At 34.4% G+C, this 12650-nt stretch overlaps 1 protein-coding gene across 2 annotated transcripts in view; it reads left to right on the forward strand.

Annotated features, from left to right (window-relative positions):
* Positions 1–531: 531 nt before the first annotated feature.
* LOC105217820 (putative phosphatidate phosphatase) overlaps positions 532–12650 on the forward strand; it is a 48761-nt gene continuing 36642 nt past the window's right edge. Inside the window, exons 1-2 of one of the 2 annotated variants that reach the window (XM_054232769.1) lie at positions 532–635; positions 2713–3627. In XM_054232769.1, coding sequence (XP_054088744.1) covers positions 3249–3627 — 379 coding nt within the window. In that variant the 5' untranslated portion in view covers positions 532–635; positions 2713–3248. The remainder of the gene's footprint in view (positions 636–2712; positions 3628–12650) is intronic. The other variant, XM_011193042.3, reaches the window with a different exon arrangement.

Below are 12650 nucleotides of genomic sequence, written 5' to 3' on the forward strand. Positions count from 1 at the left end.
TAACAATTGCTACATTGGTTGGAGTATAATTTTCAACACTTAAAGGAATTCTAAACATTCTGGTAAATGCTGACTGCGCCTATAAGTTCTTCACTATTTAATAGACCGCGCTCAACTATCTTTAAGTTTGAGAGTGCACTTATTTCCAGTAAATTTATATTTCTCGAATTTAGGACACCGGCAACAGGAAGCAGTCAAACGAAATTAAATTCGATTCTTACGATCTATAAGATAACACCGTTGCTCTTACCGTTGTGGTAGAAATTCCGTGATTTTATTGAGAGAGAATCCGTAACACACGCTACCTTTTATCATTTAACTCATATTTATACATATGTATAATGCATATGTAAAAGAACTTAATTGCAATAAACATGTTTTTAGAGTACAGAAACCGATGTGCAACATGTTGGATGCGAGATTTCCCATAATATAAAAACATGAATGCCTTTAAAGCAACATGTTGCGCAACAAATCGTCTCCGAATTAACGTTTTCGCTCTCTTGCCACTACTCGCTGTCTCTTGGCGCTGATTTCGATTCGAAGGGTGTATTTCATTTCAGTTGTTGATTCATATTCGTTAGAGTAAGTGTTGATTTTATGCTGTTGCGTTGTGTTTTGCTGTCCATAGAAATGTGCGTACATTATTATTTTTCAAATTATTCCGATATAAAATATATTACATTCTTTACACAATCTATACATTCATTCGGAACATAAATAAACAAAGAACACGCGTTAGAGATTAAACAAATGAAACAAATGCTTTTGTGCAAAAATACGAGCATTCCGAGTTACACATCGATTACTGTATACTGTACGAATGAAATCATAGCAATGCAATCGTTATCAATTCTCGCAAAGCTTTCATAATTTGCTTGTCATTGATATTGACGTAAAATCACTGCAGTTGCGAAATAAAAGACGACAATTGTTTTTGTTGGGAACCTTCATATGTTGGTATCCATTTAGTTACGGTACTTTGTTGAGCCCAGTTTTGCACGGCTAGTAAAATTGCTGTCAATAACATGTGTCGTGAGGAGAAAAGCTGTTAAATTGTATAAATTTAAGCCAGAAATAGCTTTTCAGCGTTTTAGAAGGCAACGCAATCAAATAAACAGCTTAGAGTATAAATGGGGGAAACTTTAGTATACTATCCCACGCTTTCGGGGATTAAGTGGGCATGGTTGGAAAGAAGAGGTTATCTAGATTAAGAATATAACTGCAGCTGTCTTATAGTTTTCTAGATATTCGCACTTGAAGTTGAAAAATGTACAACTTTTATCTTGAACAACTACTTTCTGCACTGGCGGCCTTCGGCCGCGCTTCAAAAAAATAACCCTGGTCGAGCCAACACCGGGGTTATCAAAAAAACTTGTCAATCAATCACATAACACCTGCATCAATTCATATGTAAGGCTGCTGTTAACACAAACTTCAACGCTCGATATCTCGTAAACGGAGCGAGATATCAATTTTTTTATTTCAATTTGACATGTTTGTTGCCATTGATTTAACCCTTACATTTATTCAAAAATTCAAATTTTGAAATTCAAAAGTAAACAAATTTCAAACCAAAAAAAAAATTTTTTTTAATAAATAAAATAAATACTTTCTGCTTATGCAAAGCAACTCATGGAAGCAATTTACTAAGGTTTTGTGCTCCAACTGACAAATTGCAAACAATTTTATCAATATATATTATATTGTTCAAGATAAAAAAGACGGGTTAATGTAAATAAATACATGAATTGTTTACTATTTTATTGTCAAAAACGGTTATGTCAAATACTTAGATCACTTTGTTGAATACACTTTGATTGAAACGATGATTTTTGAAAAATGTTAAATATTTATTTACAGCAGAAACAATGTGGTGAAGTGTAAGTGTGTAATAAGTGCATAATATTAATAAAATATTGAATATATATCGTGAAAATTCAAGTTAGCTGCAGCTATATGTATATATATTCTTAATCTGGAGAACTCTTTCCAACGATTCCCATTTTATCACCGAATAATATACTAAAACCGACCCTATAAATGCTCACATCTTCGAATATTCACATGTTGATATGATTTTTGTTTATATTTTACGTATGTATGTATGTTCCTACATATGTACATATACATATGAATGTATGTACTTCAATAGAAAGAGGGCGTCTTTTCAAAACTGTTTATAACACGAGTTATACAAATATATACAAAACTCTGACAAATCAATAACACTGCCCTGCCGACCGGTTTTGTGGGTCGTAGGGAAGCGCTGTGAAGGTCAAGTGCCTTTGAACGCCACATATGGTATTTACTTAGTCAATATTCGGCCGACAGTGTGCTGTGAGTTTCATGTTAAAATAGCATCTTAATCAGATTATGTTTCAGTAATTATTTTATTGCCCGTTACGTATGGTAAAAGGTGCGCTTAAATATTCATTGCGTTATCTTGCAAAAGGTTCTACTTATTATTACAGAATTTGAAATTATCACACTTTATAAATTTTGAGATATTTGTCAGAGGTTTCGCAACGGAGTGAAACCGAATATATTTACTTAGCACATTTGTAATGTCATCTTTGCGAAACTAATGATATACTCATATATAACATAAAATTCGGTCCCACTTGAACTTAGTCTTCATTATCATAATTAAATCATAAATAATTTATAAGTCAGCATAATAACATTGAACATGTTAACCTCTTCTTGCAGAACCTGTATTGGAAAATCGCCACATTTTTTAATAATATCTATTTATTCGTACTAACTTAGAAAAGCGGATCGATTCTTCGCTTTTTCGGGAGCAGATTCCTTAGACAGTCGTAGAAACGTAAAATCAATCAGCGTAGAACCAAACTCGGTTTATAAACTTAACGTTGTAATGAATCAACAGAATACGTGATGAAATAAACAACAAAAGCAATCGCTGTCAAAGAGAAAATGATAAACATTAAACATAGGCATATGTATAAAGTGAAAAACGTGCTCGCATTCATACAGCTCCATTGGCTTTTAGTTCACACAAGCTTTCCGAAAGACGCATTCGCTTTTGCGCTCCCTCTCTGAATTCGTTCAGTATTTGTGTACGATTTGTGTATTGGATAAGAAAACGAAACGCGGACTAGTTGGGAGTGAGCTTTTTCTTGGCGCATTCTCCCGTCGCAGTTGAAGCAGAGAATAAACATCGTTTCGGCAACGTTGGATGTCCGTCCGTAGCTATTTTAAAGTACCACACAACTGCCAGCGTAATGAGTAACGAATCAGCTGCTATTGAGGTGACACCGCTTCATCGGCCGGAAAGACAAAATAGTGCAGACGTGTCGTCGTCTTCGTTGTTGTTGGTAAAAACTCGTGACGTGGAGAACCGCTGTCGAAATCCGAATCATAATTGCAACGACATTGGTGGCAACAATTGCAGCTGCAGCAACGGCTATCACAGCAACACTACTATACCCGCATCAGCTACAGTGGCAATCGCAAATTTAAATAACAACAACATAGAAGTACGCCTAGGCGCTGGCTATACGGGGGCATCATCCAACGAACACGTTTCGAAAACCATCAAAATGGATCACAACAAACGCGTTTTATATCGTGTAGCGCTGGATGTGTTCATACTGCTCTGCGGTAAGTCTCCACGAAAATTTATGTGACAATTGGGCGGCGATAAATCGGTTTAACCTTACGTAAATGCTAGTGAATCGCAACAATGTGCACCTACAATATGTTCAGTTATTATAAATATATAAGTATATATACAGATGTGCATACATAGCCCCAATAGCGTGTGTACACACACATAATGGGATGTGTTAATCAAGTGTGGGCTCAACTCATAGTCGCAAAAACAACCTGTTAAAGTCAAAAATACAATAACTCATACATGCATACAGACATATGTACATACATGCATGCAGATTAACAGTGATACAAACTTAGTTACTCGAATGAATGTGTTTATGACTCAATCTGCGTATAAATATAGTGGTTTAGTGCTGTGCGCTCTTTACATTTGTGTGTCCATTGATTGGCTTCTACATGCATATACCATAAATTCGCCGGTTACTTTGAATTGTATGTGTGTATGTATGTGATTGGCGTTGCAACCGTTTAGCCCGTTATAGCCGAAAGTGAATGACAATCAAAAACATTCCTCACTTACGTGAACTTCTACACATGATCCCATCCTCCTTACTTTGAATTACATTGCGAAAAAACGACAACAATGAGTTGAGTGTTACAACGCAGTGTTGAATGCGATATTTAGCCTTTATATGCATGTATGTAAATGCTTAAAATTGGAAATTTTAGGCCCAGATACTTTTGCGGACCAAATCAGCTGATCTTTGTTTACAAGATATGCACATTTCAAGTTTCAGTTATTAAAGGTTGGGTAACAAAACAGCTATCTAAATGTATTTTCGCACTTTTACCTTGACAAACCCAGTATTTCATTTTTTTTCCTCACGTGAATTCGAATTATTATTTGCATAAAATAAAACTTTTTTTTTAAACACTTACTTCCCGGAATTTTCTGCTTTCCAGAAGTTTCATTACAGCTTACATTTTTTAATTAAAAATGAAGCAACATTTAGTAACAAAAAAATAAAAATAAATTAAACGTCAGTTATAAACGTAAAAAGCAAGCCAATAAAATATTATCAGAAGCAGATGAGCGCACAGCGTTATATACGGATTATGGATATCAAACCTTTTGTGTTTGTATCATTTGCTCATTTATGTCTCGTGGGTAAAATAAATAATATATTATATCTAATAATAATTACAAATAATTAATTAATCGTACATATGCATATGTGTGTCCATGTCAATCATATCCGTTAAGAGCGTGTTTGCCTCCTAACTGGTTTGTGGCATTTAGTCAGTGCAGGAGCAAACTAAATGATTCATCAATTCGATGTCAATTTCCAGCGAGAAATTGTGAATGTGCGACCACAATTTTATATATAAATGCGATTATACAAGCACGATTTTCAGGAACATGAGCGCACTAAAAATAACTAAGTTTGTAGATAACATAGTCTGGCAAAACTATAGTAAGTATATATGTATATAATACATACATACATATATCAAGCACCTGCTACTATCGAAAACCCCTTCTATGCCTTTAAAAAAGTTAGCTTTGATCAAATGACAATTATATGAACTCTTTATGTCTTCTAAAAATTAATCAATTATACAGGGGAATTTCGAATCACCATAACCCACAAAAAACTTCAAGTTAGAGAGACTTCGAGTTATAGAATTTTCATTAAAACATATAAATTTTCAAAAAGCTGTAAAATACAGATTTATGCACTGTTTTATTTATTTATTTATTTTGCAAAAATTTTTGTGGACATACGTTAAAAGATGTTTTCTGTAATTTTGTTTGTTACATTTTGCTATTGTTTGGCTCTTGACGTCTGTTTTTCATGCCTTTGTTAGATGATTTATGCAATCCATAAGTGTAATATTATATTTTTTGTTCGCCTCCGTACGATACAGAGGGACTCTTTTAAAATTCTGCCTCGATAGTAAAATTTTAAATTTTGAATTATGCCCTTGTCGAAAAGTTCGATTTATGGAAGGAAATTTGTATGAAAGTTACCTTATATTGCCACTTCAAGAGTTCGAGTTATGGAGAACTTTGAGTTATAGAAATTCGAGTTAGGAAATTTGTATGAAATTTGGCTTCTAAACGCTATTGCCAATTCAAGTGTTCGATATGTGGAGATCTTCGAGTTATAGAAGTTCGAGTTATGGAAGTTCCACTGTAATTATTTTATATACTTAAACAATAAGTAATTCACAACTTCTACAACTATGGCTTTACTCTAGCACATCTTTAACTATAATTTGAAATTTTTGTGTATTTATATTCTATTTTAAGTATCAAAACAACACTACTTTTCTTCCTAAGGAAGTCCCATCGGGAGGTTGGGTACGAACCCACATATTTACATGAGTAAACTCACTCTCTTCTTCGTATTAGCCGTAAAATGAATATGTAACTAGCCAATTTTTTTGGCATTCGTCACTTCTCACTTCTGACAGAAGCGAGTGTACACACTAATAATACTTACATATATATATTTTTAGGAGTTGGCGAGAGAGTTGTGAGTTCATACATATAATGTTTTCAGACTTTACTGTTACTTATTTTTATTCTTTAAGTTCAAACTGGTTTTCTGGCATTTTTCATTGTTCAAACAGCTGCCTTAACAAGGTGACGAGTCATGACACACACACAAGCGCCACATACAAACGAAGTATACATACATACACGCACAACTTTTCTTATTTGAACTTACTTTTTGACCACTTCGACTGCCATGTATTATTGTTTATTTTTTATTTACAACATAACTCTAAGTTCAGAACCTAAATGCTAATTATTTAATTATATACAAAAAACAAAAACAAAAAGAAAGATATGAACATTTATTCATAAACTATGGAGTTATCACAACCAACTTTCATGTAATTGGCTTGGTGTGCAACAGTTATATTTATCGTGTAATGAAATTTTTTTAGACATTGTATAAGTATTTATATGTATGTGCATACGCACTTCTATGATTAATCGGTGTTGGGAAAATTGCAATTGTTACTCGTGACGTAAACGTAATGAGCGGGCTCGTTATTAACGACCTGTCATCATTTCGCTAGAATTCGCTGTGCACGCTTCATGGTCTGGACAATTAAACGTATTTAATATACATGCATACAAACATATGTAGCTTTTTATGATATTTAATATAGCTTTTACTCATGAATTGACGATTGGACAGTTGCTTTAGATCGGTCTTTCGACACTCCGATTTCTATCGACATGTCGCCAAAAAGTAAAAAAATAATTAGGTTAGGTAAGCTTGGACTCTGTTATAAATTCTAGTCACATCGTTCGTCGAAGGTGTGCCTATCCAGATGATTTAATATTAGTTTGGCGAATGCTGGACTTTGAAGTAGGAAGTGCTTGAATGATTCCTCTTCGCCTTCCTCTAAGCCGCTTTGGCAACTGGCGTCTGTTTTGATCTTGACCAGTAAGCACACAAATGATTGCGGAGTGATGAGCTTTCCTAAGCGACAGCAGCTGGAAGGACCGTCGCTCCACCACGGGCCAGAAAGACCTCGCTACTGCACAGGTGCTGGTTTTTGTCCAGCGTCTGGCGAGCTCACTCGAAGTCTGTCTGCACAGCGCTTTAGCGCAAGTAGTCCACGGACTACTCACCCGCTTCCACTCCGACGTCAATGTTGCTAGGGTATCCTCTGTTGCAAGCTTGGCCAGCTTTGCAGTTTACAGCGATTCCGCGGTGACCAGGTACTCAAACAAGTCGGATTGCAAAGTAGTGGTGTTAGACACTCCCTAACTAGCTTAGAGCGTACCGTCATCCAAGGCCAGTTTTGCCGCTCTGCTGTCGGAGTGAATACACACCTCTCTGAAGGCGGCCGCTCTTTGGAGCAGTCATTTTACCTTTTAGTTTGAACAGTTGTGTTAGAACTTCATGTAGCACTTAAGTTTGAAGTTCTCGAATCCATTTAATGCAAAACGAAGTTTGAGACAATGTTACATAAATTTAATGATTTTCGAGGAGAATTACCTACACACACAATGGTTTAAAGGTATCTTACAATTTAATAAGGTATTAAATACTTCATTCACTACCAGTGAACAGTAAACTAAAAGCTCTGCATTAGTCATTCTTTGTACAGGAAGCTTTGTTGTATTGGTAATATGATGTACAACATACATACATATATATGTGAATTTATATTAAAATGATCAAAGGCAATAGTGAAGTGTATTTGTGAATGTCTATATGTAGGTATACATGCAAAGGTGGGAAGCTTGTGAACATATTATTTAACGCAGGTAGATCGCTTTCTGAGTCATTTAGTTTTAAAGAGAACACATAGGAGATAATACTCTCCTCAAATTTCAACAATGATAAATGGCACAACAATAGTCGGTAGAAAGGCTCTCTTCTGTAAATTAAGTTGGTGACTAACAGGCAATAATTTGGGTGAATTGAATCATTCTGATTATCAAATATCAGTTATACATTAACTAGTTTATCAGTACGAAAAATAAGGATAATGAGTGAGGAGTTGAATACTCGTGTGTATTATAGAATTTCGGTGCGATTGCTGACAGAAAACTTGTTAAGGCCTTGACATTTTGGAGTTTTAATTAAATTGGCTGGTGTAAATGTTAACGACTTTGGCAGTTTCGTTATTTTTTTATTTTATTGCCTTTAAATAAGCCTCCTTCGAGCAAAAAAGCCTACTCGAACTGAACTGAAAATTTAATGGATTAATTGATGGACTCTCTTTTATCATGATGAAACAATTATCAAGTCCATTGTTATCTTTACGTCATTATTGAGCGCAATATACTAGACAAACTTTTTGGTCCATAAATTGAAATAAATTCTTTATCCTTAAGTGCGTCGGTTTTACGTCACAACATTAAAACTATCGCGGAACTTAATATGCACTGATGTGTACATAGTATGTATGTACAACTTCTAGCCTTTAGAGATAATTTAATCCAGCGGTGAAATCACTCCATAACCACACGCACAAAACTCTCGTGTGCGCCGTGTGAGTGTTTTATTGATATCGCGTGTTACTTTGACGTTAGCGCACCATTCCCTAGCGGAGCATAGCCTCTTTAAAAATAGAAGCAAATTATTGACTTGAAGAAAAGAAGACTTTTATTAAGGAACCACAGTCACACACTCACCACATTTCCGTAAGAATATGTCAACCACTTTCGGTGAGGCTCTAATTTGTTCAAGCTGGAAAATCCGCATTCCATTGTAAATAATAAAATATGTTTGGCACAATCTCATTCCTTAATGGATTTTCTCTATTATACCTAAACCAATTATACCGCACACACATATGCATATCTGAGGCATTTAGCATTTAGCATTAAATCATGAACTCCCTATTTAAGTTACGTTTGATCATCGTAAAATTTTTAATTAATGTGTTTTTTTTTTATTTTTTGGTGTCTGTCTATTCTTCCAATTTTGGGTGTGACCGATCGTTAGGGGTGATATGTTTTTTTTTTGTCGCAAAGCAGCGGTAATGATCCTGATTTGTGTTGAGGGATTTGGTGTATAGTTTGCAAAAATTATGATTTTCTTCATATCCCACGTATGCGAAGAGGAATGAACGGATTTGACACGTTAATTTACGCTATGCTTGATCCTAAATGTGTTAGGTTAATATATATAGAATATGCAAACAGATACATATACTATGTTCCCTGAAATAGAAATTATACTTATTTATAAGCATATTGTATATTACTAATATTAAAGTTAAACTTATTAAGACTCGGTATCAATACCGATCGATCGATTTATAGAGCGCCACATAAAGAATAATTGGTCTAAGCTGCACGAATTAATGAAAGCCAATGATATTTTATTTAGTAAAATGATAAAAATGCAATTGGAAACCCCTATTCCTTAACTAATTGAGTACAAGGTTTAAGCGAAAAGCTGCAAGGAATAATGTATTTGATCTCAATAGTAATTTTAAAAAGAGAATATTAAAAAATTAAGATTATATCCGTAATATGCAGTCACAAATTATTATATTCTTTTTGACGAAACTGCCACAATCCCTATTTAATATCTTGAAGCCATAAGAAAATAAATTGAGTCAATTACGTTTAATAGTTTCGGTATAATCAAGTGAATTGAATAGTTGAAGGCAAATAAAAAGCCCAATTAATAAACAGGTATCTGGTATTTTTCTGACCAGTACATTTCATAGTTATGAAGTAGAATTTTCTTAATTGGTTTGTTTTTCCACTTCAGGGATGATATTTACATGTGTCCCGATTTTCCGTATCAAATAAAACCAGAGGTATTACAGATAATCAATGTCAAAGCAAATCAATATTTTAATTTAAATAAATAAAGATAATACGGTATATAAAACACGAGCTATAACGATAATGAATAACATAATACCTATGTGCAGTGACTCACTGTGAAAATGGTCACCCTGTAATCAAACTCTTTTAACTGCGAAAAAATATGTAAAAGTAATAAGAATGCAAAAAATTTGTATGATTTTCATAAGTTCACTTTATTCACACTATAAATACAACAAAAAATTGTTTTTAATTCAATTACATTTCTTAAAAATAAGCATTCAACAAAATAGGTGAAAATTCATGTCACAGTGAAAATGGTTCACTGCACAAACTATTAAATTAAGTAATTTAAAACATATTACTTATATTTTGTTGGATATTAATTTTGGCAAACAACCTCTCTTAAACGATTTGAGATAGATTCCATTAACTTTAACATTAACTTCACCACTTTGTAAAAAAATATTTTTTAAAATATTTGAATATTGGTATTTTTTCCATAATTTCATTGACAAAGTGCAATTTATCGTCACTAGCAACTGAACCAGCAAATGCTTCTGCGCGAGATAGTACTTGACATATAATACATCCCCAGTTTCAGTCTCTTAATTATCTTCTCTCTCCTTACTGTTCAATTCAAGAAGTCAATGATATTTTCATTAGTTAATATTTGGAATAAAGGGTCTTCATCAGGGTTAAAGGACTTATTCCAACTTATTCCAATGGGAGAACTAAAACTAACAATTTTTTAACAATTTGAATTGTTGCCAGATCAAACATGTTGGGTATTAATTACGGTTTAAAATTATAATTTACTGAATTTTTAATATATAAAGTGACTAATTAAATTTCGTTTAGCGATACAATGGTATATTTCTTTAAATTTAATCAATTTTAATTTATTCTATGCCCTTTGTAATGTTTGTAATTCCGCAAAGTTCCACGGTTCTACCAGCATATAACAATAGTTGATACGAATGCGTTCGGACAATCGGGATTCTACTGTACTATGTATGTACACATGTATGGGGTGTGCTGCCAATGCTCACTATGAGGTTTTGTTTGATTGTTTCGAATTCTTTTGCGGTTCGCAGACAATCTTATTTTAATTGGCATTAAGAACAAATAAGGATATTCCTAGGAATTCACAGGTTTCTCTTGCGCCATATTTGGTGAGGCTGCTTTAGCAATGCGCTGCGAGAATTCTACTAAATAAACACAAAAGCGAGTGCTGATGATGATAAATGAAAAAAATCGGACGACATGACCTGCGAACGCACGCACACAAGGTTACGTTATGCCAATCACCGTACACCTTGCAGAAAAACGTACTGGTTTGCTGAGTATAATGACTAGTTCTATTTAGAGTCTAACCTCTTTCATTGCAGACCTTTACACGTGCACACTCAAACATATTCACGGCAAATAAGCTTCAATTAGCAGGACAAAAAATTGAAGCAGTTCTAATAACAAGTAGAAAAAAAGTAGAAAATATAACCCTTAACCTTACAACCGTGACATGGCTATACAACTTAATCTCGTGACTTGGGCACTCAGTGCCCAGTAATGTATTTTGTTTGAAAATTTAGACTTTTTAGACGTTTTTTTTACAGAAACGTCAATATCTCGCTTGTTTATGCAAATAATTTTTGAAACTTGTGTTTATTGTTAGAAACAAATGTATTTTTATTGAAAAATATGAAAATCAAATAAAGTTTTAATTTCGAACTGCTCAAATGGGTGAAATTCTTCGCTGTCTCTTTGATGCATTTTGATTGGCTGTAGACGTTGTTGGAGTATTGTCCACATTTTCATCATTGTCTGAGTCCGTATTGGCTTCGGCATTGTGGTGAATGTCAGAGGATGTAAATAATTTGGCAGTTGCGACTTATTGACTCTTTTTGTGCCCACCAATGTAGTATTCCGCACATGCAAATCTTTCGCCAAGTCATAGTTTGTGAACAAATTGTGCATTGTGATATTCATACCTCTGTCCACATATCGGTTGTTGAGTCGCATAACGAGATTGCGCACAATACCAGGCGACCGCTGTTCTTTAGGCTGTGCACCCACATATACTTTGCCTGCAAGTGGGTGGTTGGTTTTTGCGCCAACAAGCCAAAATATTTTTATGCCATATTTTCTAGGCTTAGAGGGAATGTATTGGCGGAAACTGCATCGGTTTCTTGTTGAAAGCAACTGCTCATCAACCGTTAATTATATACGTATAAAACGGCACAATTGTTCAAACCGATGCAGTGACATCACTGCTCTATAAAAGGGCATGTTCGTTTGTTGAAAAAGATCTTAGCATGAACTAAGTTTGCCTTCTCAGCACCGGAAAATAAAATTATTGCAATAAATGCATATAGTTCCTCCTCATTTGAGTCTTGCCAATATCCTATTTTTTTGGAACTGTTTGATGCATGTTTGCCTGTATTACTCTTTCAGTTTTCCTATTCGTCTCAAGAGCAATACCTTCAACAAGAGACGCTGGGAAAACGCGTATGAAGGCATTACTTTTAGATTCAAAACTTTCTGTGCATAGTGACGTTGATTGTCTACGCATTTCCAATGCCAATTCCGCTTGCCATTTTTCAGTTCAAATCACATCTGCTTTCGTCAGGGTCCATATATACAGCAGCAACCTCCTGGATATATTCTTCGAAACGTGGATCTCTAATGGGCTCAGCATTATCATCTCCAAAGTCCGATTGGTCACTGGGTATCGATTCGTGGTCACCAC

Source organism: Zeugodacus cucurbitae, chromosome 6 (assembly GCF_028554725.1).
Source record: "Zeugodacus cucurbitae isolate PBARC_wt_2022May chromosome 6, idZeuCucr1.2, whole genome shotgun sequence".
In the NCBI taxonomy this organism is placed as follows: Eukaryota; Metazoa; Arthropoda; class Insecta; order Diptera; family Tephritidae; genus Zeugodacus; species Zeugodacus cucurbitae.